The sequence below is a fragment of the Kogia breviceps genome, chromosome 10, assembly GCF_026419965.1.
Source record: "Kogia breviceps isolate mKogBre1 chromosome 10, mKogBre1 haplotype 1, whole genome shotgun sequence".
Lineage (NCBI taxonomy): Eukaryota > Metazoa > Chordata > Mammalia > Artiodactyla > Physeteridae > Kogia > Kogia breviceps.
The window spans coordinates 86796406-86822094 of NC_081319.1; the positions used below are offsets into that span (position 1 = coordinate 86796406).

The following is a 25689-nucleotide window of genomic DNA, read 5'->3' on the forward strand; positions in this document are numbered from 1 at the left end:
AGGTCAATCCTACCAGGCAGAAAAAAACACGGACTTCGTACAGAAGGCAAAGCGTAGTCGGCAGGATTCGAACCTGCGCGGGGAGACCCCAATGGATTTCTAGTCCATCGCCTTAACCACTCGGCCACGACTACACACCCGTTCGTATTTTTCTTCTTCATGTTACTATATATCATTTATTCTAAGCGACTTCAGTATTTAGTAATTAAAAAGGGCAAAACAAAGGAGGCTAAGTTCCATTAACAGTTGATGAAACCGAAGAGGATTCAACCAACTTCAATTCCAGCATGTGGACTGAGAATGCTCTTTGGTCTTTTCTAGAAAGCAAATCACCATATATTGCAAAACTTTAAAAAATCCCTATTTTTGCTGGAGTAGGAGATTTATCCTCAATAAACAATCTGACAAAGCTGTTCCTTACAGGTACCCTATGTCTTCAGACATTTAGTCTAGTGCCTGGAATATAGTAAGGGCTCAACAAATGTCAGCAACTATTGTAACCCTCATTTTAAAATTCAAGAATGAGGATCTATCAAAATGTTCCACAGGGAACCCTATCTTCTGTCTCTCTGTAAAGCTAAATATATTTTAAAGCAGTAGATAGAATATTTTTGAATAAAATAGGAAAGTAGAAAATATTTCTGAGAATCAGATCCACTTCATCGCATGGGGCTTTTTCTCACAAAAGGAAAAACAACTTTATCTGATACTCTATGGATAATGTTTAAAAATATTTGCAAAGACCACCTCCAAAGCAAGAACAGAACCCCAGGATCTCCAGTTTTCTGAAACTACACAACCATTATCACAATCTTATCTGTATGTGTATACATGTGGGTGTATTAATGTGCAAGTAGAAGATTCTGTTTTTCATCAACAGCTTCATTCCGTGAACAGAAGAAGGACAGGGCATGATTGATAAACCATAGCTTATGTGCTGATGGATTGAAAGTTATCTCCAGCCCAGACCTCTCTTCTGGGCTCCAGAATATACAATTGTCCTAGTTATTCTTTTTGCACGTCCATGGGCATCTCAAAAGTAATACTTCCCCAAACGAATGCTCTATCCTTTCCCCCAAAACTTGAAACTCCTCCAACAACCCAAATTTTTGACAGGAGCACCCAGGTACCAAACCCAAAGACTCAGAAGTCTCCTTATCCGTCCGCTCTCTGATTTTCTCTCCACAGCCCACAGGTTACCAGGTCTTTGGTTCAACCTCCTAATTTTTTCTCAGATCTGGTTCTTCCTCCCAACGGTCAGACCCATTTTCTTAGATCTCTTTCTAACAGTTTCTCATAAGAGTTACTGCAACGACTTCTTGGAAGTCTTTTGGCCTCCGGTCCCTTGTCCCTGAACGGATTCATTCATATCTTCATTGTTTCAAAATTTTTCTTCTGGGCACAATCGCATGCCAGACACTTGGCTAGGTGCTGCTCATTCAGTGGAGAGCAAGAACAGTGTGGCCACTCTTCTGAGCGATTTCTAGAATAAACAATTACAGAAGTAAACATTTACCATTGAGTATGACAAGTGAGAGGTCCACTGTGCCGTAGTAGCCCACGGAAAAATGTAGATCCCAGTCATGAATATCTTAGGTGGCTGCCTGGAGAGAGTCACTCATTAGACTCCAATTTTCATGAAGAAATATTCTAGTTATACCTTTATTACTTCTGAATGGGCAAATGGACACTCAGTAAATATATGTGGAATGAATCATATTTAAACTCAGATCTGAAGGATGTGTGGGAGTGAGCAAAATTGGAGAGGGGAGTGGTGGTCTAGACTTAAACCTCATAGAATAGGGGAGAAATGGAAGAAAGTGCTGTCTGGCTGGAACGTTGCTTTTTGGAGGCGTACAGAGAGGGGCAGCAACAAGAGATAACACCAGAGACGTACTTTAGGGCAGATTACGTAGGTAGGGCTATGTCAACACTAACTGCTGTGTTCATCCGAGAACGCAAATCAGATTGGGTCCGTTCCCTCCTTTAAAGTCTTTAAAATTACTCTGTAGCTGGCGGGGGAGATCACAGATGGCATAGGAGGCCCTCATCACGGGCATCTATCTAACCTTCTCATCTCTCTTTCTGGCCACTCTGTCAAGGGAGCCTGGACTCCTGAGGCATAAAGGATCTGCCCTTCCTCACAGGGTGCTGGTTTCTTGCTGCTGAGCCTCTGTTTTGTGTCCTAGGAACCCTGTGCTCTTCCGTCAGAGCTTTTCTTTAAACAGGACAGCATCTGTCAAGCTTTTTTTTAAAAATTAAACTTTTATTATAAAAATTTTCAAACATTTAAAAAAGTTGAAAGAATAAGGAATTATCTGTATAGCCACCACCCAGATTCAATAATTGTTAACATTTTGCCCTCTTAGTCTTATCTGCCTTTTTCTGTTGAATCATACGAAATTCATTTGAAGACATCGTACCCTATATACATAAATGTGTATCATCTAAACATGTCTCATATAACCACAATACCATTATCATAACTAAAAAAATCTAGCAATTATTTATAAAAACATCTAATATCCCATCCTTATTTAAATTTCTTTAATATGTCTTTTGGAGCCAGTTTCTCTTACCCAGATCCCACCAAAGTTCATTCACTGTTTTGGGTTGTAATGTTTCCTTAGTTCCTTTTAGTTTAGAACAGCCTTCCAGCTTTCTGTTGATGTTGTTATTGTTTTGACATTGACTTTTTTAAAAGTCCAAGCCTCTTCTAAAATGTCCCACATTCTGAATTTGTCTCACTGATTCCTCATGGCAACTTTTAGCTTCTTCCTCTACTCTAAACTAGAAGTTAAGTCTAAATGATTGGTTAGAACCCTTTGATGGCTTACATTAGATTCAGGTTAAAAATTATGGGCTTGACACTGTGCACTTTGTATAGTACTTCACATCAGGAGGCACTTCTCAGGATACCCCACTGATGGTGAAGATAAAGTAGTGCCCCCAGGGCTCTTTCTTTTTCTCTTTGCAGCTAGAAAATAATCTTGGGGTGATACTTGACCGCACACATATTGTTTCCCAATAACATTTTTCTAAGTGTTTTAAGATCATTAATGCTCTTTTCCTGGGTCTATTATTTCTCTAAGGATTACAGATGGTGAGTCTTCTACCATTTTCCTGCATTTGTTAGAAGGCAGTTTGGCAAATTTGTTGACCTTTTTCTTGCCTTTCCCTGCAGCCCGGACTTCCCTCGGGGTTCTATGGCAGCTTCACATTTCCCCTGTTGTAACAGTCTTAGAAGGCAGGTAGGTACAAACTTCTATGTATAAAACAAATAAGCTACAAAGATATGTTGTACAGCACAGGTAATATAGCCAATATTTTATACTTTAAATGGAGTATAACTTATAAAAATTTTTAATCACTATGTTGTACACCTGAAACTAATATAATATTGTAAATCAACTATACCTCAACAACAACAAAAAATGTACATTCAAAAAATAAAGTAAGCTGATGGACTAAGTGTCCAATGGAGAAATCTCGTTGTAAAGATAACTAAATCAACCCCATCTCCGAGGAAGCAAATTGCACCTGCAAAAACAAAAAACAAAAAAGAACGCAGGTAGTTGGCGCTAAATCATGAAAGGCTGTGTCTGAGGTATTTGCACCATCGTCGAGTGGGCTGGAAGAACCTGAGAGACGTTATGCAGCTATAAGGTCCAGAATGGTTCTCACACTCGTGTGTGTATAGGACTCAGTTTTGGGTAGCTGGGTAAAACCCAGATTCCTGAGCCCCACTTCCTAAATTCTAATTTTGCAGTTCAAGTGTAGTGCTGAGACGGAACTGGGACTGGCTGGGAAACCTTGCATTTCTAAGAATCTCCCGGACGTTGCCACTGGTCCGCAGACCAAATTTTGCGGAGAGCAGACCGGGAGAACCGAGAACCGACAGTTTGGTGGATACTGTGGAGACAGAGATAAGCAGACACTGGACGGGTAAAAAGAAACAAAAAACAAAGGAAAGGGTGTGGAGCGGAGGTACATGGAGTATAAAAGTATCAAGATGAAAAGGAGATTTCTGATTACCTGGTTTAACTAAGAAAACTGTTTTATTAAGAATGATCACCATGCATGTCGATTACCGGGTTTAACTAAGAAGTGTTTTCTACAGCATGTGTTCAGGTAGTTTTATATAAAGTAGCAATAGGTTGACCCTATAGCAACCACGAAGGGATTCGAACCCTCAATCTTCTGATCCGAAGTCAGACGCCTTATCCATTAGGCCACGTGGTCTCGCAGTGATAATGTTATTCTGTTTAGATAATTCGTTCAAAGAAAATAATCTCAACTATAATTGCAACACCGAAATTACTTTTGCAAACGAAAGCATTTCCAACGCCTCAAAAATCTTACAGTCTAGCTGGGGAAACAAATTGAACCTAACAGTCAAAAGTACTGCAAAGTTCCAACCGACGTACCAAGGAGTTATAACATAATAACAAATAATAGAGTGCTTTACCTTTTGATGGAAATCAGGGAGAAAGGCCACAGCAGGGAAGGAACGCTTGAGCTGAGAGATGAAGGAGAGGAAAAGATCGAGCCGGATTGCTTTATATACTCAGGGAACCACCGCTGCCTTGCGGTGCTTTCAGGTAAAGATTGTGGATGAAAGACAAGAATTTACTTTTGTGCACTCCAGAAATCCCACTCAAAACAACTCTAAAACATAAATTCAAATTGGACCAAAAGTTCGGGAGAGGAGATAATAGCAACAAAATTATGTAACCTGGAAAGCCGATTGAAGTGTGATAGTTGACCTGTCAGACCCGAGAAGGCTGAATCCCAAAGAGGTCGTACAGGAAAAGCGAAGAGGCTATGAGATTTACACCACAAAACCTCCATCCTCACGCTCCATGCCAGGCTCAGGAACTGTCAGCAGTAGCTTCACCTGGGAACTGCCTGCTAGGAGCTGAATTGTGTCCTCGTGTCTCCCCCATACCCCACATATGTCGGAGTTCTAACTCCCAGTACCTCAGAGTGTGACTTTGTTTGGAGACAGGGCTTTAAAAAAGGTAATTAAAGTAAAATGAGGTCATATGGGTGGACCCTGATACAATGACTGGTGTCCTTATCAAAAAAAAGAACAGGACACAGACACAGAGAGGAAAGACCACCTGAAGACGCAGGGAGACTGCCATCTACGAACCTGTTGACAGGGTTGTTCTCGGACTTCTAGCCTCCAGAACTGTGAGATTGCTTAAGCCACTCAATCTGGGGTCCTTTGCTATGGCAGCAAACTAATACCACATTGCCCCTCCACCATCTTGGAAGAAGACTGAAAGTTAATCTTTTTTTTTTTTTTTGGAGTGAGCAGAGTTTCGGGTGGCTAGGCTGGGGCAGTGATTCTCAAACTTTTCCCTGCGTCACAATCAGGGAGGACTTGTTAAAACACAGAGTGCTGGGGTCTGCCTCCAGAGTTTTTGATTCTGTAGGCCTGGGGTGTGGCCGAGGACTTGTATTGCCGAAAAGTTCCCAGCTGATGCACCTGCTCCTGGTCGCGAGCACTTTTTAAGAATCACTGGCTGGAGGAAGATCTACTAGCACAGGGCTGGTAGAAAATGGCAAGAACTCAGTAAATATTAGCAATTTGCTTCGAGTTGTTGTGAACTGAATGGCACGTGTACACTGTAGAGACCCGAAGGCCCAAGGAATCCCACTGAGAAGTGAGGGTTTCGGGAAGACATGCCATCTACGCTGGGCTTTTGAGGATAAAGCAGTTTGTCACCAGGTTGAGAATGAGGTCAGGCGAGAGCTGAGAAAGGAGGGGAGGGAGAGTGGGAGGCGAGGCCTGACACCGCAGGGCAGTGCAAGGCTGGTAGTCTTTCTCAGAAGAGGAGAAGTCTAGTGAATTTATAGGAAAAGTGGTAGTTCGAACATCGTGGCAATTCTTATTCCTGTTTCATTGCGGATCTAAACTCAGTACGTACACAGTTTTTCTCAAAACAGGAGAATCCCGACAAGTGGAAAGATCGAACACGAGAAACCACTGAGTTTCCCCTACATGGAGCACTTGGGCTTTTTGGATTAATATTTAATCTGGTTAATCCCTTATCTTTTTCCACCAAGCATTAGCGAAGCTATGAATAGTGGCGAGGAAAAATGATCAAATCTACCAATAAAAAGGAATAAATCTTTAGAGCCTGTGGGTGAGGAGAAAGCATTATTTAAATTCTAAGTGAGAAGGGAGGTTACTTTTTCGTGTGACCTCGTGGCGCAAAGGTAGCGCATCTGACTCCAGATCAGAAGGTTGCGTGTTCAAGTCACGTCGGGGTCAGAATCGTGAGTTGCCTTTTGGGTAGAGGGGCTCACCCTCGGCGCTCTTGAACCTGGAATCATCCTGGACACTTCTCCTCCTCCTCCCTCCCCCTCCCCCCACCCCGCCCCTCCCTTTCCCAATCTGAGCAGGGAGTTTGTGAGTTTTACCTCCTAAAGTGTTAATATCCCATGTATCCTCTTCTCTTCGTTACCACAAAGGCCTCCTTCCTTCCATCATATGTCTTGCCCGGATATTGACATGAACCTCTTAAGTCCTCTACCCAGACCTCCTCTTTCTCAGTTAGATCAGTGTTCTTATTATGCTTTTCTTTTAAAAAATGCAAATCTTGTCCTGACATTCCCCAGCTTCAAACAAAATAAGAAGCAACCGTTCTGATTAACCCTGTCACAGACGTCTTCTTTCAGTTCCTCAAATGGTGTTGCTCCGTCCCAGGGCAGGGTGTTACTTTCTCTTCCTCTGAGAGTGTTAAAGAGAAATTGCACTGGACACTTGTTTAAAAGGATCTGACAGATTTTTATTCAAGCTAGGCTAGTAAGAGACTCCAGTACACAACTGAACTCAACTCTGAATAATAGCAAGGACAGCTGGGGATTTATAGCAAGTGGACAGGGTGAGGGGGGGGTCAGAGGATGGAAAATTACAAACAGGAGCTTGATTAGTTATCAAGCGTAGAGGGATTCTCAATAAACTGGCTTAGCAGGATTCTTGCTAAGATTGGACTCAGTAGGCCAAGTTGAAGGCCTAGCAGAGAGGAGGGCTCAGAGGAGCCTGAGTAAAGTTTGGTCAAAGAGGAAGTCCTTGTCAATGGTATGTCATAAGGCCTCCTTCTTATTACTAAGTTGGCCTCTAGAGAGCCTCAGGACCAGGATCAAGGCGATCTGAATTGTGGCTATGAGTATTCCAGTCTTGAAGAGTTATAAACTCCCTTCTATATTAATGAATTGTATTCTGATTTGTAACATCAGGATCCTGTGAGTCTAGTGAGAATCAGTTTCTAGGGCCTAATTCCCTTCAGGTGATAATTTCACTGAGTTTGCTTTACCAGTAAATCTGAGGTCCAAAACTTATAACAGGTGGGCACGACAAGGTAGTAATCAGGTCTGGATGACTGATTTTCATAAATGACATTTTTACTCTATCTCACACATGGATTTCCCAATTTTAGATTTTCTATATGCTCTTCTCTTTTCACTAGATTTATCTTGAGCCAAGAATTTTGGTCTCATTCTCTACCTCAATCCCCAGCATATCATCTAGTTAGGGTATGTGACATACTTATATATTATATATTTATTGACTCCAATATTTATTTGATAAGGGCATGTTATATTCTCATCTGTTTCGGTGTGGAAGACAACATATCATTTCCATAAAATGTCAAACCAAACCTTCATTAAAAAAATTCAGAACACTAGGAAGTAGGTTTTAACAGCCAATAGAAGGGGACTCTTGCTCAGAAAAATAAAAATTGCACCTAACTTTGTTTATTCCAAGAACTTTATTGTTTATTCCAGGAATCTCTTGAAAGATCCATCAACTTCTTAATAGAAGGCATCAAATGACAGTTTACCAGACTACATGCAGTACTCTTCCAGCGCTTGCTTTAGTTTCAAAACATGTTCACTCCTTCAAGACATGGAGACTAATTTTCCTCCCTTGTGTGTGGGCTGGACTTGGTGGCTTACTTTGAGTGAATAGAATAATGTGGAAGTTGGCATTGTCATACTAAGTACTAAGAGGTTGAAGCTTCTTCAAGTTTCTGTCTTGGACCACTTGATCTGATGGAAGCCAGCTGCCCTGTCAGGAGGATACCCCCATGGAGAGGCCCATGTGGTGAAAAACTGGAGTTTCAATTCAATAGCCAAGTGACTGAGTTTAGAAGAGAATTCTCCAGAATGGTTGGCAGCCAGCCACAGGAAGCACGGGCAGGTTGGAGAGGGGCAACAGTGTGAAAAAGCAGTTGGTGTGAAGATGAGTAAATGAAGCTGATATCTCTGGTGATCTTTAAAAAGAACTAGAAAAGCATTATAAGCTTTCTCTGCTTCACGATTTCTATCACTTCTGGAAGTTCTATGAAGAACTTGATCCTGAAAAAACCGACTGACTCACTGTCTGCAAGCTTTTTATTCAATTGCTGGGTCCTTATGATGTCCTTGCTAAAAAACATAAAATGAAGAAAAAATCAGCAAGGCTGAATTTTAACCTTAAGGGGAAATAGTACTATGATACTCCTGAGTACCACACCATTTATTGGAGATAATAAAACTCAGTTCCACATGAGGTAATTCAAGAATTCTCCCGATGAACCTCCTGTATATGTGGGCACAAATGAAGCAAAGAAAAATTATATAATTGTTCAAAATGAAGATAAAGTGTTTGTTGCAGTCAATTATTTTTGATGAAAAGGCTTAAAGAAGTAACAGATAAAAAGAAAACTAGTGTCTTGAAAGACACAGATGAAAAGCTCACAGAATCAGCCAGAGAGATAAGAAACCAGGGAGATAAGAAAGTTGTGACAAAGACCATTCCTGGTGCTGGCTTGATTGACCCAGTAAATAGAAATGATGTTGGGTACAGAGAGCTCCCTGAAACAGATGCCAACCTCAAGAGAATTTGCAAGACAACTGTTGAGGCAACAAGTGATGAAGAGAGACTACAAATTTTTGCCCCCTTTCAGGAAATTACGACTTCTCTGCATTTTGCTAATGATGAATGTGATTATGGCATGGGGCTTGAGTTGGGAATGGACCTCTTTTGCTAGAGCTCAGATTATTTTCATAAACTTGCTGGCCAGCTTTTACCTCCTGTATGTAATCTGTTGAAGAGGAATCTCTTCCCAGAAATCATTGAAGATCATCTGGCAAATAGAAGTAAAGAAAATAGAGACCAACTTAAAGCATTGGTATTAAACTTGTGATTTTTATTTTGTTTTTAAGGAATACAGAGGAGTAAATTGATGGACACACTGAAGAAGAGGAAGAGGAAGAAGAAGGAGGGGGAGGGGGAGAAGAAGGAGAAAATTCTCTAGCCCCAAGTAAGCAGATGTCTGCAACTTCTCTCAACATCTTGTTTGCAATCTTGTAAGAGACACCCAACCTGGGTAAGCCACTCCTGAATTTAAGACCCACAGAAAATATGAGATAGTAAATTTTTGTTGTTTTAAGCCACTAAGTTTTAGGCCAATGTGTTATACAGCAATAGATAATAAATACAACATTCTACCTCAAAATCATCTCCTAACTGTGTCTACCAATCCTAAAATATATCATGATCCTTATCCAGTCCTTACTACTTAGACTCACCAAAAAATCCAGATTTTGAAAATCTCACTAAATAGCTAAACTTTTTCCTCTCCCCTCTGAGACACTATTAAGACTCCTGAGATAGTGTTCTCTCTTGTCCAATAAACGTAGCTTTGTTCTTTTGGTGAGGTTTTTGGTGACATTTTGAGGCGGTAGCATTTGAGAAATGGTAAATAAAATCTGAGGAAATAGAGTGAACATTGTAAAGATTATTTTTATATCACACATAAAGAATATACTTTAGATATTTGTTTTAGAAGAGTCTACACTATGCAACTAATTCAGTACAGCTAACATGAACACCATCTATGATCATTATACTGATCTGTTTATAATAGAAGATACAACTTCTGACTTTCAGTGGTTCATTAAAAAGTTCCATGAAATAAAAAATCAGTAGCTAATATTTATCTGGTGGTTTTATACTATTTTTCAAGGCTTTAATAGGCATCATTTTAATTTACAATATCTTTACAGTCCTTAGAGGAATGTAAGTCAACTACTGCTAGGCTCCATTTACGTATGAGTAAACAAACAAATTAGGTAACTTGACCAAGTTTATTTGTATCTCTCATACTGTTCAGTTATGTGTTATTCTGTTGCTAGGATTTGGTGAAACCTAATTTATGGCCCAAATTCTTCCTTTAAGAGCAACATTAATAACCTCCTAATTTGCTAAAAGTCTTTCTGCAATTCTTTCCCTTCAAAGCATCCTAATCACAGCTGCCAAATAAATACTACAACGTCTTTATTCTGAAGAAGAGGTGAAGAGACAGAAACTAGAGTGAAAAACCTCCTGGCTTTCACATGCTTTATAATCCAGGTTATTAGAGTCCATTACTTTCCTAAAGCCCAAACTCAAGACTCATTTCAGGACATTATTTTCATTGATCGTCAATGGTTTTCTCTTGTTGGTTTTTTCTCCAAACGAACTGAAAAGTCCTGAAAAACAGAGATGATTACTCTTATTTATTTCCAGGCCCCTTTTGGCTTTTTGTTCCAAAGGGCCACAGAGACCTCGGCAAATGGTGGTCATCCTTTCCAGGGGCAAGTAAGGAGAAGGAATTGGGAGAATTCTTTTTTACCTTTATTATTTTCTTTGTTATCCTGCTTCCGTTGACAATACCCTCCGTGGCAAACTTGGGTCTCCATAAACAGAAGGACAATAGAAGGTCTTTTTTCCAAAATGAAGTAACTTGGTGTTTCAAACTTGAATTGAGAACTTTGGCCTAGTAATTAACCGAACTTGCTTGCATCCTAAATGAGAGATTTTCAGAAAGTGTTTTCATTAAAGATATAAATTGAGGGAGGGATGGAGAAAGATATTTTTAGATGTCGGGTATTTATAGGTGTTTTTCATTTTCAAAAGCCTCCAAGAGTCACATATCAGCAGTTTCAGCTTCCTTCTAGTTCACAGGTTTTCCTAGAAAATTTAGATATAGTCTTTTATTTAATTGGATTTAAGAAAATCCTAGGGAAAAGAACACACATGTTCACTATTTTACTAACAGTTTAGGGACAATATAATTATAACTATATGAAGACAAGCAAACACCTGGGAGAGAGGGCATTGGTGGTTCAGTGGTAGAATTCTCGCCTGCCACGCGGGAGGCCCGGGTTCGATTCCCGGCCAATGCAGTCTTCTCTTTTTCCCCCGGCTGCCGAGTAAAACATTTTCCCTGAAAAACAACAAACAAAAAATATTTTAAGATAATTACGCTTCTGGCATCCGGATGTGGCTGAGAGAAGCCAAAGTTAATCCTCCTTTTACAATTTCAACTTTATAAATTGTACCCGTTGGTGTGCATTTGCTTTTCTAATAACCTGGAAAGTCATCTTGTCCGAGCTCAAGGAAACTGCTACCTCAATTGATAGAAGTCTTTCGAAGGTGAATTCTAAGTCGGTAGTATTTGGAGGTGGAGTGTAGCCACGTGTGGACATAAATATAGTATTCCTACTCTTACAGCCATAGATATTCACAATCTCTCAGAGACAAGAAAGTACCAAAATTTATCCCCTTGATATACGAATTGAAAGCTCACGGGTGTATATTAGCAGAGTGGCGCAGCGGAAGCGTGCTGGGCCCATAACCCAGAGGTCGATGGATCGAAACCATCCTCTGCTAGCGTTGGCGTTTTCCTTGATTGAAACTTCGTTTTAGATAAAGATTACAAGAGACCATCAGATCGAGCTTGTGAGACAGTTCGGGATGTGTAAGAATCCCCGAAGTGGTTTCTTAAAAACGCATATTTCCCGTTTTTAACAGAGGTAAATCTTATTCATTATGTCTGGTAACTTGATCTCTCAGATTTGGAGACCACTACACCTCTTAGGGATTGGAATGTGGCCTTGGTAAGGTCTTTGGCATCTTGTAAGTCAGACAAGTGTTACAATTTGTAATTACGTCTGTAACCAACATCTCAATCTGCAAATTGCTGAGTTTTTTTACCATGATGACAGGCATTCCAGAAGTGTTGTCGAAATTAAAGCACGTTTGTAAGAGGAAAGATATTATTCCTCATGGGAATATATCTAGAGAAATTAGTCAGTTATGTAGTCGTGGCCGAGTGGTTAAGGCGATGGACTTGAAATCCATTGGGGTCTCCCCGCGCAGGTTCGAATCCTGCCGGCTACGGAGCTTTGTTTTCCCTCCAGATAAAAAATGTACCAGCTATAGAAACGGTAAAACAACACGGAATATATTGTTTTATTGATTATTATCTTTCTCCATAAAATTTGGAAGCAGGTAGTTCTAGTCCTTTAGTATAACTGTATGTAGAGAAAGTCTTTGAAAATTACTTTGGTAAACGCTAGGGATTTCTGAGACCATCACAAATATGCTGAAAAAATGCTCAGGCTTTAATTCATTTTGAATTGCAATCTCCCTATCTGAAATTCAGCTCAGGTCTGACTTCCGAACCTCGCCTGCGTCTATTTTTTCGATGTTCTTCCAAGAATTTGGGTATATCCAGTGCATCACTATTCCACTCGTGAGTATTTTGATGTTTGGGAATCAGTATCTCAAACAGAAATTTCCAATATTTCCTCTTTCTGGAGCCCTCTTATTATTCCACTTAGGAGGCTAGATTGTAGGGAGGAAGTACCAGTTAAAGAATTTTCAAAACTGTTTTTTGATTTTGGCTTAATTTCAAAACAACAACAAAACTGTTTTGCTCGCTAAAACTCTAATACATATACATACAGTATATGCAACATAAATAAGAGTAAATATAACAAAAATTCATCTTGTATTAAACTTACAGTCAATCCATTAGTAAATGCGGATAAGCAAAAAGAAGGATGTAAAAATATTCAAAAAGGAAGAAGTTCTTTCTTATTCCAGGAATTACCAGTAATTTCCTATCTTATCTTGAACTTCTTTTTTCTTCTTACGTTTTCTATATTCACACATGTCCTAAGGGATTTTTAAGTGTTGACACCATATGTAGACAAACGTTCATGGCCCAGGTTAGAAATTCAGTAAAGGCACAGTTTTGATTTTGCAAGGAACGCCGGTACTCAAACCCTCCGGGGGCCCTGAGAAAAAAATTCCAAGCAAAGTGAGCTCTGCTAGGCTTTTCGCATTGCAGAGCACTGAAGGTGAGGCCTTCGCTCATCTAACACAAATCTTTCCAATGAAGCGCATACGACGCACAGCAGACACGTTCCTAAAAGCGTGAAACGAGTAAACGGTACGGGCCCCATGGTGTAATGGTTAGCACTCTGGACTTTGAATCCAGCGATCCGAGTTCAAATCTCGGTGGGACCTGCTTGCCTTTTAGTGTCTTCCCTCCTCGTCTCTTAAATCACCGTGGTACCTCGAGGAGGCTAGAGACACCTAAGCACTTGCACAAGATACCCCATCCCCGTCAGCAAGGAGACACTGTCCTGCAGAACAGCTTTCCTACCCTTTCCTCTGGGATTCTACATCTGTCCTCTCTTGCTCCTCCTCCTTCTCTAGGCCACAGAATCTCCTCCGATCCTCGTAATTTAGATTATCCCCTGGGTGACTATTCACGTTTTCCACCCCTGACCTCAGTCCTGGGTTCAAGTTCCATCAGCTTCTAACACGAACTGGGTCCTGAGAAGTTCGTAGTGCTTGTGAACCCTGGTCGTCACGGTTCACTTGGAGCTTCTGCTGATTGGCATACAGCAGATTCTCTATGAATATTTTTTTTAAATGAAAACGATAGTCCATAAAACCCTGAATAGAATAGCAGACTCTTAATGAATATTCATAAATTTCTCGGTAAGTGGTGGCCCCATGGTGTAATGGTTAGCACTCTGGACTTTGAATCCAGCGATCCGAGTTCAAATCTCGGTGGGACCTACTTTCGTTTTTGTGGCCAGCCTATTTCCTCCGTGTTTCCCTGAAATCGATAATGTACACTGGTTTCTGAGCATAACCTTCCCACTCAGGTTTCCTTCTCCCGAGGAGCATCCTTACTTGCTCTCTTCTCGGACTCCTGTAAAGTACACCCTTCGGGCCCCTTGGAGCACCATTCACTCTCACGACAACTACTCTTGCCTGGGTTCCAGAACACGGTCAGATCCTAAGTAATTTGTATGCTCAGGGTCTTAACACTTCATGTCTCAGAGGCCCCTCTCTCAAATCTTCTCTTCTCTGAAGCCTCCTCAAAACCTATCAGCCTAATGTAAGAATATATATCTATATAAATTATATATATAATTTATATATGTACGTTATATATAATAACATATAATATATATGTTATATATATAACTTATATGTACTATATAGTTTTTATACATTTATTATATATATATATATAAATTGCAGTAGCAAGTAGAAAGTTCCTCATGTAAGGACACCACGGTTAGCACTCTGGACTCTGAATCCAGCAATTTGAGTCCAAATCTCTTTGGGACCTCAGCAGCATCTTAGCAATTTTCCCCCTATGGTTCTCCTAAATCGTTAGCCAGATGTACATATCTGGCTGTAGGCGCTGCTAGTTACTTCCAAGTCAACAACCAAAGCAACACAGAGCCACTGGCCAAGAGAAGATTGTCTCTGATTACCTTCCTCCGGGATTCTAGCCCTACTTCCCCTTATACCTGATGGCCCTTTTTGCTTTTTGCCCAGAGTTCCTCAGATTCTGCTAAATTAGAGTCCTGGTTCCAATGATTAGGTGTTCATGTCTTACAGTCCCTCTAATTCAGGTCCTTCCTTTCCTGGAGGCTACTTAAAGTGCTCCATCGGCTTCCAAACACTAACACTGTCCTGAGAAAGTTCCTACTACACAGCAGTACTCTTGTTGAGTGCATCTTACAGCTGTACCCATGAGAGGCTCTGTTCAAACTCCACAAGCTTATGTGTTGCCTACTTTATTTTGAAGATAAACTGACCTGTTAGGAGTACACATCAGTCTTTCGGTAGAGACCTAACTTCAAGGGCCTCATGATGTAATGGTTAGCGCCTGGACCTCAAATCTCAGTGGACTTGTCTCAGTTTTGGTGACCTTGCCCTCACATTTTTCCTAACCAGGAGCACACTCTGATGTATAGACACTCCCTTAGACTTGCATTTCTTCTCTCCCATCAACGTCCAACTCCTTGCTCTTTCCTCTGGATACTGAAAATTTCCCTCTCCCCATCACCCTCACCTCCCCCCTAAAATCTCTCCTCTTGATGTTTTTTGCTTTGCCTGGTGCCGGCCTAAAGTCAATCAGATCCCTATAAGTCAATTACGTGCTTGGGTGATTAAGAGGTCATATGTCACAGGCCCCACCTGTGACTTTTTTCTCCTCTGGAACTCAGGCAAATGCTCTGTAGGCTGCAGAACTCTGAACACAGACCTGAAAATATCCAAACCATAGAGTGAGACCCTAGCTATCGTAGTCATCTGAGAGCCTCCACTGCCTCCTTAGAGGAGGCTCTCTCTTAATATTCCTTAGATTGAATCTATGCTAAAACATTTTAAAGATCAACAGACCAGATGCATTAGTATACAAGTCTTAACCTTGAAGGTTTGTTATACCAAGGTCCCATGGTGTGATGGCTAACCCTCTGGTCTCTGAATACAGCAGCCCCAGCTGTCAGCGGGCCTCTAAATTCTTTCTGTTCACTCTCTCCACAGTTTGAACATGTATCCTTCAGTGCTCTGTGACAGCTAAACAAGAGCCCCCATGAATGCCTCTGGTTTCTAAAAATTGTTCCAGAAAAAGTTCTGCAAGCTTCCTTCCACCTATTAAGCCCCAGTCATGTCAGTGCCTTAGAACCTCTGTCTTAGCTTCCTATTGCTGCTGTAGCAAATTACCACAAATTTAGTGACTTAAGACAACACAAATTTACTCTCTTACAGTTCTGATGTTCAAAAGATTACAATAAAGTTGTCAGCATGGCTGCGTTCCCTCTGGAGACTTCAGGGAAGAATGTTTCCTTGCTTTTTTTCACCTAGTGGCCTCTTCCTTGTATCACCTCTTGCTTCTGCACTCATGTTTCCTACTAATGAATCTGATCCTCCTTTAGGTTCACTTAGATAATCCAGGATAATCTTCCATTGCGAAATCCTTAATTTAATCATATCTGCAAAATCACTTTTACCATGTAAGGCAACATATTTTTAGATTCCACATATAAGTGACATCATATAGTATTTGTCTTTCTCTGTATGACTTGCCTCTTTTAGCATAATGCCCTCAAGGTCCATGTCATTGTGAATGGCAGGAGTTTCCTTCTTTCTCATGGTTGAATAATATTCCTTTGTGTATATATATATATATATATATATATATATATATATATATATATATATATATATATACACAACCTCATTTTTTTAATCTATTCATCCATTTACAGACACAATTTCTTTCCATACCTTGGCTATTGTGAAAAATGCTGCAATAAACATGGGAGTGCAGATATATTTTTAGTATCCTGTTTTCATTTCTTTTGGATAAATACCTAGAACTGGGATTTCTGGATCATAAAGTAGATCTATTTTTAATTTTTTGAGGATCCTTCATGCTATTTTCCTCAGTGGCTGGACCTCAGTCCCTTCTTTATTTTTTCTTCCTTTATCAAAGCAAGAGAGCCATTTATAGGGAGGAAAGACATTGTCTTCATTAATAATAATAATAAAGCAAGCAAAATAATAATATAATTTGGCAAATGGAACGCTGTTGAATAAAGAAATACAACTTTATCAAAAAACTCCTACGCAAGTGACGAGGTGGCCGAGTGGTTAAGGCGATGGACTGCTAATCCATTGTGCTCTGCACGCGTGGGTTCGAATCCCATCCTCGTCGTTCAACTTCCCCGCTGTAACGTGGGACCTGTGGTTTTAGTATAACTTTCACTCTCAAGAACGTTACTTTTAGCCCCTTTTATAGAGAGATTAGAGTTTGAGTCACGTCACGTGGATGAGTTAAGAATCAAACTCTGCTGCCTCTGCTCAGACACAGGTGTGCTCACGTATTCCCCAGCTTCTCCACCGTTGTCAAAAACTGATCTCTGTCTCTCTGACTTCCGTTACCCTTGTTGACCCCCTCCCCACCCAGCCCATCTTCCTGCCTGAGTTCCTAACACTGGTAGCAAATTACAAGCAACTAGGGAGTTTTCTCAAGATGTCCACCTTTCCTCCACCCCTCGGCACAGTTCAATCAGTATCTCCGAGGGTGACGTCCAGGCGTGGCTGCAGGGGCCACAGGTGATTCTGATGGGTTTCTTGGGCTGAGAACCACTGGCCATTCGCCTCTCTTCACTCCCTGCTCCCACCCGCTCCCCAGCTTTGGTTCCCTGTCTCCGCAGTTTTTGTTGATTTTTTTGTTTTTTTTTCCTCTTAAATTCTAGACACGTTTCCAGGTCCAAGGCGCTCCCTCTTTACACCTTATCACTCCCTATCCTCCCAAACTCTTCATCAAACTCTAGTTTTATCTGACCACTGGTCCGTCTTCAAGAGCTGAAGCTGTTCACATGCTCTGCTTTTGCTCAAGTAGTTCCTTCTGCCTGGAGAGTCTGCTCCCTTGCTGCAAAATCCTCTTGCAAGACCCACATCAAATGTACCTTTTCCATGAATTCTCAGATGAAAGCATCACTCTCCTCTTTGTATTTTACATGAATGAATTTAATCAAAGATCTTTTCCAGGTGTTCCAGCCTCTATTAGTTTCTTCCTTCTTTGATCATCTTCTGCCACTTATATCTTAATTTTAGCACATAATACCATAAAATCACACCAGTTACCTCTTTTCACCCTATAGTAAACTATAGCAAAGGGCTGAGTGAACGGTGTAGAATAACAAATTTCAAGGGACCGTAAAGATGATCTCTCTGAACCCCCCCCCCCATCACCTGTCTCTATTTTTACAGATGAGAAAACTGAGGTAGAGATCAGACAAATTGTTTTTAAAAAATCATACAACCAACGTTTCCTTACTAAGGTTCATGGGAACCAAGTTCTTTAAGATCAAGTGGTTAAGGTGATAAGATATTTCTAACATGTTCAAATCCAGTGACTGGGATTGTGACTTTTCATACCTGGAAAATCCTTCTGAAGTACACTTGTCATAGATCAGCAGAGCCAAAGGCTCCTGAGGACAGAGACCTATGAAGCACAAATTTTGAAGTAAAATTTGTTTTTGAATTTTACCTAACAATATATGGCTTATGTAGTACCTGTGATTCAAAGATAGTTCACAAATTTTAACCCATTCTATCTTGAAAATAAAAACTCAGGAAATGCCGATCCAGATTGGAGACCAAAGTGGGGTCTTGAGGAATTGGGTGATATGCTTTTTATATTTTTGAATTTTCTCCAAAAAAGAATCAGAGATATTGGATGCCTGAGCAGTCTTATCCCTCTTGTCCCTTCAACCCCATGTTACCTTGTTTGAGAATAAGGTTGTAGGGGTACCACTCTTTTATATCCTTGTCTCTCCAACTTTGCACACTGTAAACATTCAACAGATATTTATAAAATAAACACAGGCATATTGTATATGTGTGTATGTGTATGTGTGTGTGTGTGTTCATGATGGTGACATGGAAGGGACTGAAACTTTGTCCAGGCAGAATATACCTTAGGGTATTTGTCACTCCTGTTAATACACATTAACGGATCATTTAAAATGTACTAATCTCTTGTATTGTTTCCAAAATAGGGAGGTAGATCTGGAGCAATTTTGCCTCTGCCCCTCACCTCTTTTAAACCCAAAGGGTATGTTTTTGCCTTAACTACCAAAGAGAGAAGGAAAGAGGAATACGTTAAGTAGAAAAGAGTTAAGCCTCCATGTGATTTGAACCAACGTTTGAATCTGAAAACACCATGTTTCACCAGGAAGTCATCACTTGGAAGTGAGATTTTCTTCATCCTAAATTATTAATCAATTCAGTTATTTAAGCACGGAAAAATGTTTTTGTATATTTTGCCCAGCTATGTTCTCTGCCTTCCTGTTTGTATACACACTCCTCGAACAGTCCGGCTCTTTCAATGACCTTAGTATTCTGTTCTGTAATTTAGGTTTGAATGTAAGCTGTTGTCATCCTTTTGACGGCAGCAAGACCAAAGGAAAACAAGAAAGTTAAGATGGAAAAGATAGGGGAAGAGTGGAAACCAGTGACAGATTCCAGCAGCCGGAACCCAGACTAGAAGAGAACTGTGAAGAGGTTGTGGCCTTGGGCGAAGCCATGGGGAAGGAGAAGCAGCAGGTTTCCTCCCGTGCTACCCACTGGGGGCTCAGTTCGAGAGAGCTCCGTTTACAGATCGGAATTCCCTATTCAAGGACAAGTCGAGCCTGTGAAAATGAAACTCAGGAGCTCAGATCCAAATCTGGGGAGAGCTTGAGAGCCCCAAATTATTGGAAGGCCTTATTTCGGTCTTGACTTCCAGCCACTCATTACACTGGTTCTCCCAAGGCTTTTGAGAATAACCTCTTTAAAATAGAGAAGGAAGAAAATTTCCTACCGCCTACCCATGAGATGTGGCTGGCTATCGATTTAGTAGAAGAGGGCATAAAATGCGACACTAACCACGAAGGGATTCGAACCCTCAATCTTCTGATCCGAAGTCAGACGCCTTATCCGTTAGGCCACGTGGTCCCCGAGGAGAGTGTCTTGCTGCGACACTTAAGAAGTAAGTTTTCTGCCCTGTTCTGAGTCGTGAAAGTTACGTAATGATAAAAAGGCAATGGCCCACACGCCGCCGGCGCTGTCATTGGAAAAATAGAAACTTGAGATACGGAGGTTCTCTCGGGCCAAGGAGTAGGGCCTTGTAAAGGGTAAGAATTGACAATTATTTCGGTCTTGGGTACTCCATGGAGGGAAAACTCATTGACTGTACGACTCCCGAGCAGAAAACCTGGAGTTTATGGCACCCAAAGGATGCCAAAATATTGCATATTGCCTGCATCGAGGGATATTTTTAAATAAGAGAACTCAGAGTTTCTTCCCTATTAATATTCAGTCACGCTCGCAATTTTCAAACTCTAGGTACTTGGGATGTCTTCCTGGACAGTTGTCAGTAAGAAGGCAGTCTTACTACATAAGGCAGCATCTACACGATTGTCTTGTCACCTGGCATGGATATCTGCAGGCCCCCAGGCATAACAATTTCCCCTTTCCCATGGTTTTCTAGTATTTTCTCTGATTGTCATAATATGACATCAAAGCACTTTTCACAGTATACTTCTATCTGTTTGAAAAGAGAATGCTTTTTTTTTTTTTTTTTGGCGTTTCTCAGGGTTTAGGGAGTCCAATGCCATTACGATTATTTGAGGCTTCCATATATTAAGAAATAAGCACTATGGTAGAATTACAAAAATGTTGCCTGTGACAATTTTTACATTTAATAGATGAATCAACACAAAAACGTGTTACAATAAAATCATTCTATGGTTAAAATATTTATAGAATTTATAATGTTTTGTAGAGGGCTTGGCCCAATGATGTGATATAAAGTTATATTTTGGATGGCTTCTTTTAAGCTTTTCAGTGAATCTTTGTGACCTTATGCACCTCGTTTGAAGATAATGTCAACATTATTAGTCTACACATTAGGCATTGCCTTAATTTTCTTAAATTCTAGACCCTGGGAGCATTGGCCTTCCTGTCTTATTTGTGGTAGGTCTTGGCTTTTCTTGACTAGTAAATTAGCAGCTTTCTGCTAAGGGCCCAGAAATGGGCCCTTTCACACAGTCTTTCTTCCCTGTCCACGGAATAACATGTGGGGAACAGTAGGGGCTCATTAAAAATGTGCTGAATTTCTCATATACATATGTTTTTGAATTTTGAGATTATCTTTTAAGGTGGAGATTATTTAACAAAAATATCCTTTTCTCCTGAAAATATTTGAACATGGACTTGTTTTCTCTTTCTCTCTTCCTGGAAGCAGGAAAATGGTGGCTAAACCATCATGGGTAGTGTTGGTGGAAGTGGTAAGAAGTGGTTGAATTCTGGATGTTTTGAAGGATTTGCTGACTGGATTGAGGGTGTGAGAGAAATAGAGAAGTCATACATAGCTCCACGATTTTTTGCTTTAACAACAGTTTCCATTTACTGAGATGGAGACCACCACAGGAGGAGAGGAAGGAGCATTTTGGGAGTGGTGTGTGTGGGGTTAGGATAAATTCTGTTTGGACATATTAAGTTTGAGTTGTGCACTTAACATCCAAGTTTGGAGTGGTCAAATCAGGATTTTATATGTATACATACATAACATTGTGAATATACATATTGAAGTGGATCTGTTGAAGACTCCATCTTTGAGAAGATTATCGGCAAGGAAATCCATCCCAAATAATTTTTGACCATGACTGGTGTGTTGCTTTCCATGACTTTTCCCCTCAAGCAAGAAAGAGCATCCGTGCCATCCCTGAAGATGGAGGACAAGAAAGCCTTCTCTAGTATTTCCTTGTGTATATCTTTTTTGTGTGTGTCTGCACTTTTTCCTTTGCTGTAATGAATCTTAACCTTGGGTAAATGTTGATTCATGTGACTCCTTCCAGCGAATCACCAACTACTGAGTGGTAGTTGGTAGTGGTAGTAGGGCTACAGGGAAACAACCGTCCTTTTCCCTTGTTTCCATTGCACTTAATGTACAATCTTTTTAAAGAAATAGCTGTACTATACATACTTGTACAATACATACGTATTTACTTGTTTAAAAGCATGTCTACACTGTAGGCTACTTAATGCCTTTTCTTAGCGCCTAGCACAGTATCTAACACATAAATATATGAATAGGAATCCTTTCTGAGAGAGAGAAAACGATAAAGCAGTCCACACATATATTTTAGAAATGAGCATAGAAAATAGTTCTGTTAGAGATTGTAAAGCAAGGTAGAGGGTAGAGACACATTTACCAGTAGCCGCCGAAGTGGTTTTCTCAGGTCAAAGTACAATCATGGCCACGCAAACTCTGCACTCTGTCCCAAACTGCTACTTATTTACTCCAAAGATTAAAACTCTAGTATAGTTGCAAAGAATTTGTGCCGGGATGGCCCAGGAGATTTCTAGTCTATCACCTTAACCACATGGCCACAATTACCTAAAAGTAGTGCTTTCCGAATTATGTTATACAAGGAAATGTAACTCAAGATCTCGCCTTCCATCCCTGCCCTCAGTTTAATTCAACATTTTCGCAGCTTCATAGGGCAACGAGAACTGTCATGATAAAATAGCACGGTTACTTTGGCAACCGGAAGAAATTACGTAAACGGTTTCACGTTTATTTTCAGGGAGTCATTTTAGCTCCAGAATTAAATTAAAAAAAAAAAAAAAGGTGGGGCGCCATTTTATTTTTTTTCCTTACTGTGAAACAAAGTTACACAATTTTAATTAACTGCCGAAGGAAAAATAGCAGAAGATGGTTTCGATCCATCGACCTCTGGGTTATGGGCCCAGCACGCTTCCGCTGCGCCACTCTGCTCTCTAGTAAAATACGTTTCCTAATAATACTCTTAACTCTATTCAGAGGTGACTGGGCCTCTAAATTAGAAAACTGTAAGGAGGCGCCTATTTATTTCAATTCCTTGGCTACAAGTTGCCAAGTCTCTGGAATAATGTCGCTACCAAAATCAGAGGAAACGACGAGGAGTAGAAAAGTAAACATTAACAGAGTTAAGTTACTGGGCGCAGAGGTGAGGGGTGGTTAGATAATTAAATGAGAATTACAGGTTTTCATAAACAGGGAAGGAAACGAAAACAAGTGGGAAAGGAACACGGGCGTCCGCGCGGCGGGCGAGAATTCTACCACAGAATCACTAACCAACCATGTATTTGCCTTTGGGAAGAAAATCCTTTTGGTCAGATTTCCCTTGGCTTCGTGATGGAGAGGGTGAAGTCTTGCAGTTTTTAAAGTCCTCCGGAGCGGGAGTTTCGGTTTGAAGGGATTTTGTTGTAGGAAGGAGTAATGCTGGAAGCACCGTAAACTTGAGGGCAAAGCGGGGCTCCGCATTGCAGCGAAGGTTGCAGCAGTTCCGGTCGTGTGGGCCAAGGCTCCTGAGCAACCGTTCCAAAGCATCCCAAGCAGCAAAAGATAATTAGTAAAAAAAAAAAAAATTAACATTTTTAGTCTGACGCAGCTGTTAAATAGGTCCGAAAAATACCACTTAGGGACGGAGGACCTGCTGGAGACTCCTTCGTGAAGCGCACATTCGGCGGGCGGGGAGTAAATAATCATGACGTCATCGAGAACTGGGCCGCGAGGAGAGGGGCCGGCGGGCTCAATGAAAGTGCGCGCGAGCGCGCTTTCAGTCTTCAATTCGGTCCGATGCCCGCTCATATAAGGGAATTGCCCCGGGATTTCTGTTGCTGTTTTGAAAATTGTCAGAGCAGTGTAGTCATGTCTGGACGAGGCAAAGGTGGTAAGGGACTGGGGAAGGGGGGCGCTAAGCGCCATCGTAAGGTTTTGCGCGACAACATCCAGGGTATCACCAAGCCCGCCATCCGGCGTCTGGCCCGGCGAGGTGGGGTCAAGCGCATATCTGGTCTGATCTACGAAGAGACTCGCGGGGTACTGAAGGTGTTTTTGGAGAACGTGATCCGGGACGCGGTCACTTACACGGAGCACGCCAAGCGGAAGACCGTCACCGCCATGGACGTAGTGTATGCTCTCAAACGCCAGGGACGTACTCTCTATGGCTTCGGCGGTTAGGCCGCTCTTTTTCAGAGATTTAACATCTACCACCAAAGGCCCTTTTCAGGGCCGCCCAAATGTTTCGATGAAAGAGCTAGCACTTTTTGCTGTTCTTTTTGCTTGCTTTTTATAAGGTGTACTTCACTTAATTAGTCAAGAGTTATTTTTCGTGCTTTTACATTTCTAGATTACACTTTAGGAGAGTGGAAGTTAGCTGATCTGTGTATGTTTCTGCTTTGTGGAAGTAGTTTCGGGTGTAAGTTTGGGCATTTTAACGTTTCGTGGGGCAGTGAAGAAACTCGCAGAGCCGTCTTCCCTAGAAAGGTTCCACTTAAGTTCGGGTGTATTTCAAGTTTGAAATCGTGTATGCATAGTGCTTGAATACTGGAGAGAAGTCGGCTTACACTGCCCGCGATGTAGTGATGTGAGGCTCCCTTCCCCCGCCTGTGGTCCGTGCTCAAAATGGCGGCGAGGACGAGGAACAAAGAAAGCCCGCGCCCGTGGCGGAAAGCGGGGCCCGGAACAAAGGCGAATTTACGAGTGGGGCGGGTCGCCCCTTGTGCGGGGGCGCGCTCCTGAGCTCTGCTGGAGTGTGACCCTGCTTCGGGGCTCTGCAGACTTAAAACCCTTGTACCAGTGCTTTGGGGGTAAAATTTAAATGCATAGACGGGGAGAGCTAGCACGTGTTGCTAGGCATAGAAAACACTATGTTCTGACTTTCTGTTAAGAAAACTTTAAAAAGCCGATAAGAAGTATGTTACTTAATGAACAACATAAATGTCACCTAAGCTTGACAGTTAAGTAGACATGATTTTAATAAATACTACACAGGCAATATATATTTTACCTCAAATTAAGTAGGCACTATTTTTTTATTTTTAAAAAAAGCTCCCATATAATCACTGCCAAACTAAAACCAGATTCCCTAATACCTAATACTGGGTTCACAGTAACAAATCCCAGTTATGCCCCCAAATGTCTTAGAGATCTGGTTTGCTTAGGAGGATGCAATCATGCCTTTTCAGTCTCAGGTTTCTTTCTTTTTTTTTTTTGTCTCAGGTCTTTTAATCTACAAGTTTTCTCTCCTCCTTGATCTTTAGTTTTTTGATATTGATATGCTGTAGACCTGGCCTATAGGATTTCTTGGTTTGGCTTGTTTCCTGATGGGGTTATTTTCTTGACTTCTGTACCCTGAATGCCCTACAAGTGATTTTCCCTAGACTTGACTGAAATCACGTTAATTTTCTTGTCAAGGAACAGTTACAGATGATTGTATGTAAATACTATTGTACATCAGAGGCACTTGATGTCGGGGTTATCCAGATTCGATATGATAGATCAATTACTCTTTTAGGGTGATTAGTTTCTTTGTAAAAGCAGGTTTTTCCTCCTTGTGGCCTGCAAGTAATTTGTAGGGTGATACTTTGTGAGCCAGAAATCAATGGAGTCATTTGGAATCTCATCTGTTTTAAAGATATGGGATCTGGTGCTTAAATATGAAGAGGATCAGATGTTATTTGAGCTAAGGCACTGGTTTGAGGAAACAAATTCATATAACGATGTTAATTTAATAAACAGACAAAATTGAGCACATGGCATATACCAGGCACTGTCTGATGCTATGGAATTATAGCAGTGAACAACTGTGAACAAAACAATGTATCTATATTCATGGGGCTTCTATTTTGTTGGAGAGGGCACAAACAAAACAGGTAAAACAGTATGTAAGATGGTGCTATGAGGACCACTGAAGCTGGGAAAGGCATTAAAGTATGGAGGAAGGAGGTGACATTTTAAATGATATGGTCATAGAAGGCTTTACTCATAAGTGATGCTTGAGGGCAAAAAAGATTGAGAAAGTGAAGTTCCAAATGGAAGGAAGACCAAGAAGGAAAGGAAAGCCTGGATGTAGAAAGAAAGTATTATGGTTGGGTGGAGGAGGTGAGTAATTCTTATATGGCCTTCCTTATAAACCAACACATCTGACTATTAAAAGAGGTACCTC

At 41.0% G+C, this 25689-nt stretch overlaps 1 protein-coding gene, 11 non-coding genes and 1 pseudogene across 12 annotated transcripts; 9 read left to right on the top strand and 4 right to left on the bottom strand.

Annotated features, from left to right (window-relative positions):
* Window positions 1–52: 52 nt before the first annotated feature.
* TRNAS-AGA (transfer RNA serine (anticodon AGA)) lies at window positions 53–134 on the bottom strand. Its single transcript has one exon. It is a non-coding gene; the product is annotated as a tRNA-Ser (tRNA).
* Window positions 135–4169: 4035 nt separating this feature from the next.
* Window positions 4170–4242, bottom strand: TRNAR-UCG (transfer RNA arginine (anticodon UCG)). Its single transcript has one exon. It is a non-coding gene; the product is annotated as a tRNA-Arg (tRNA).
* Window positions 4243–6211: 1969 nt separating this feature from the next.
* Window positions 6212–6283, top strand: TRNAW-CCA (transfer RNA tryptophan (anticodon CCA)). Its single transcript has one exon. It is a non-coding gene; the product is annotated as a tRNA-Trp (tRNA).
* An 894-nt stretch (window positions 6284–7177) lies between these two features.
* On the top strand, window positions 7178–23193 carry LOC131764230 (histone PARylation factor 1-like; annotated as a pseudogene).
* Window positions 11156–11226, top strand: TRNAG-GCC (transfer RNA glycine (anticodon GCC)). The gene has a single exon. It is a non-coding gene; the product is annotated as a tRNA-Gly (tRNA).
* On the top strand, window positions 11642–11713 carry TRNAM-CAU (transfer RNA methionine (anticodon CAU)). The gene has a single exon. It is a non-coding gene; the product is annotated as a tRNA-Met (tRNA).
* On the top strand, window positions 12142–12223 carry TRNAS-UGA (transfer RNA serine (anticodon UGA)). Its single transcript has one exon. It is a non-coding gene; the product is annotated as a tRNA-Ser (tRNA).
* TRNAQ-UUG (transfer RNA glutamine (anticodon UUG)) lies at window positions 13286–13357 on the top strand. The gene has a single exon. It is a non-coding gene; the product is annotated as a tRNA-Gln (tRNA).
* Window positions 13847–13918, top strand: TRNAQ-UUG (transfer RNA glutamine (anticodon UUG)). Its single transcript has one exon. It is a non-coding gene; the product is annotated as a tRNA-Gln (tRNA).
* TRNAS-GCU (transfer RNA serine (anticodon GCU)) lies at window positions 16778–16859 on the top strand. Its single transcript has one exon. It is a non-coding gene; the product is annotated as a tRNA-Ser (tRNA).
* On the bottom strand, window positions 19576–19648 carry TRNAR-UCG (transfer RNA arginine (anticodon UCG)). The gene has a single exon. It is a non-coding gene; the product is annotated as a tRNA-Arg (tRNA).
* Window positions 22404–22475, bottom strand: TRNAM-CAU (transfer RNA methionine (anticodon CAU)). The gene has a single exon. It is a non-coding gene; the product is annotated as a tRNA-Met (tRNA).
* A 197-nt stretch (window positions 23194–23390) lies between the features above and the next one.
* On the top strand, window positions 23391–23702 carry LOC136794928 (histone H4). The gene has a single exon (XM_067043163.1). It carries the CDS (start codon window positions 23391–23393, stop codon window positions 23700–23702), a length of 312 nt encoding a protein of 103 aa, XP_066899264.1.
* Window positions 23703–25689: the final 1987 nt, after the last annotated feature.

Bases quoted from the DNA above. Each gene is read 5' to 3' on its own strand.
- LOC136794928 (XM_067043163.1), top strand. From the start codon at position 23,391: ATGTCTGGACGAGGCAAAGGTGGTAAGGGACTGGGGAAGGGGGGCGCT.